General features: G+C 52.3%; 1 protein-coding gene across 1 annotated transcript; it reads right to left on the bottom strand.

The window, feature by feature from the left end:
- Positions 1-250: 250 nt before the first annotated feature.
- Positions 251-1,816, bottom strand: LOC147633106 (protein SHORT-ROOT-like). Its single transcript, XM_086806096.1, has one exon. The coding sequence runs from the start codon at positions 1,640-1,642 to the stop codon at positions 401-403; it is 1,242 nt and encodes a 413-aa protein (XP_086662222.1). The 5' UTR covers positions 1,643-1,816; the 3' UTR covers positions 251-400.
- Positions 1,817-2,061: the final 245 nt, after the last annotated feature.

Raw genomic sequence — 2,061 nt, 5'->3', positions numbered from 1 at the left:
GCCTAAGGTGAGTAAAAAAAAGGTGATAATTGGAGATTGAATATAATAGATTTGATGAAGCACTCCAAGAAAGAGTAACTGCTTGTCTTGTCAGCATAAAGTATAAGAAAATAATTATTGGAAATCAATGGTAAATTTTGACGTGGTACTCTAGGTGTTTTTTTTTGGAGTCCTTGTGAGAAATTGTATGCATAGACATTTCCTTCACGGAGACCTTAAAAAATGAGAATTGGAAGTTGAACAGTAAATTTGAATTTGAAGTACTACTTAAAACGAAGGCAAGCAGACGAAAAAGATGGTGACAAATGTCATCAAATGATGATCTGTGGATAATATAAGGAACCCGGGATTTTAAAAACACATTACGGAAAACGCTAGAAGAAGTTGCTAATCGGGATTTTTATAGTGCAGACCTCCAAGCTGAGGTAAAGATAACGCTTTGGTCTTTCCATGTAAGAGTAATGCCATCTTGGCGGTGAGCATTACTCTCAGCAGCCAGACCCCAGCCCTCTTTGTACCTCTTGAGCAAGGCTTTCACGTCGTCGAAGACGTCGTCGCTGAAGCCTTTGGCTACGAAGCCAGCTCGGTGCAGGCGATCACTCCATTGGGAAGCCTTCTCCCTTCTCTCATGCTGTGAGACCTCGGGCAGCTCATCGCACGCCAGAAAGTGCATGATGCTACGGGCGGCCGCTCGCTCTAGAGTGAGCCGCTCGTTGCTGGTTTTTGGTAAGCTCTCGTCTAGGGACTCGAAGAGGAGGGAGTAGAAACGGAGAGCTTCGGCGAAGCAATGGGTGAAGTTGTTGTCGGAAAGTAGAAGGTCGGCTTCGTCTTCGACGAGCGTGAGGATTTTGGGGTTGAGGCTATGAAGCATGCACAGGGTTGTGTGGCGTTGTGAGGGGGGGATGCGGTGCAGGGAGTCGATGCAGTTGATGGCCAGCGCATCGGCGGAGCAATGCGAGCGGCTACGGTTGGCCGCCTCATGCTGAAGAAGATTGTGAAGGTCCGTGTGGTGAACCAGGTTGAACTGGAAGGGGACGCCCATGAGGCGGGCGAATTTGTCCAGGCGGGCGCCCACCTGTTCCATCACCTTGCTTAAAGAAGAGGATGTTTCGTGGAAAACGACGGTAGTAAGGCGGAGGGTGGGTGCCCCTTCTGCTCGGGTGGCCAAGGCTTCTAACAGAGTAGGCCACTGCGTGCAGAAGGTGTCGCTGAGGTCCAATATGTGAGCACGGGACTCTCCCTCGAAGACCTCCAGGATGGCCCCGTTGGCCGCCACATGGCCGAATGTGGTCCAGGGGCTGGCCTCCTGGAACTTGAGCATCGTCTTTCTCATGGATTCAAAACTGTTGCTCCGCTCCGCCGCAGCACAGAGCGACAAGTGGCTACGGGGGCCGGTGCCAGACAACCTGCAGAAGAGGGCCTGCATGAAGTAGGAGGCTAGTCTCTGCTCATGCGAGCCGTAGGGCGACGATAGCTCGTTCAACACCCACAGCAGGTGCTTTGCACGTTCGAGTTCTTTGTCGGAGATGGCGGCAGCGCACTCCGTCAGCAGATTTTCGGCCCAGTCGCTGCTACCGAGGCGCGCAGAGGCAAGAATGGGCAAGTGCTGCTGCGAAGACATTCCGTCCGTGCGCAGCATCATTACGAGTATAGGGAGCCGGAGCGGTGGGCTGTGATCAAACCACGGAGATATAAACCCTGACACACGAGTTGGGGGCACGTGCGAGATTAGGTCTTGCTTATCAAGTGTCACGTAAAGAATGCGTATCAATCACACTTAGGCATGCACTCGTTTTCATGCAGCATGTCGTCGATCCCCGGCCCCTGGAAAGCAAAGTAGAGCTGCAAGCGCATTTTCAACAGATAACTTTTCCTTGTACGTGTTTGTGACCATTGCGCTGGACCGCACCGCCCACGTCTCCGTCCGCCACACTCTTTCCACGTCAAGATTCCTCCTCCACTACTCCGCCCGACGTCCTCTCTTGATGAGTACCCACCCCAACCACACAGCTCCACACTCTCTCTCTCTCTCTCTCCCCCCAGTGCTTGTAGGTTCACAGT

This window comes from Cibotium barometz, chromosome 12, assembly GCF_041138505.1.
Source record: "Cibotium barometz isolate CiBa-2024 chromosome 12, ASM4113850v1, whole genome shotgun sequence".
Taxonomy (NCBI): Eukaryota; Viridiplantae; Streptophyta; class Polypodiopsida; order Cyatheales; family Cibotiaceae; genus Cibotium; species Cibotium barometz.
This window is presented reverse-complemented; position numbering and strand designations above follow the sequence as displayed.

Bases quoted from the DNA above. Each gene is read 5' to 3' on its own strand.
- LOC147633106 (XM_086806096.1), bottom strand. From the start codon at position 1,642: ATGATGCTGCGCACGGACGGAATGTCTTCGCAGCAGCACTTGCCCATT.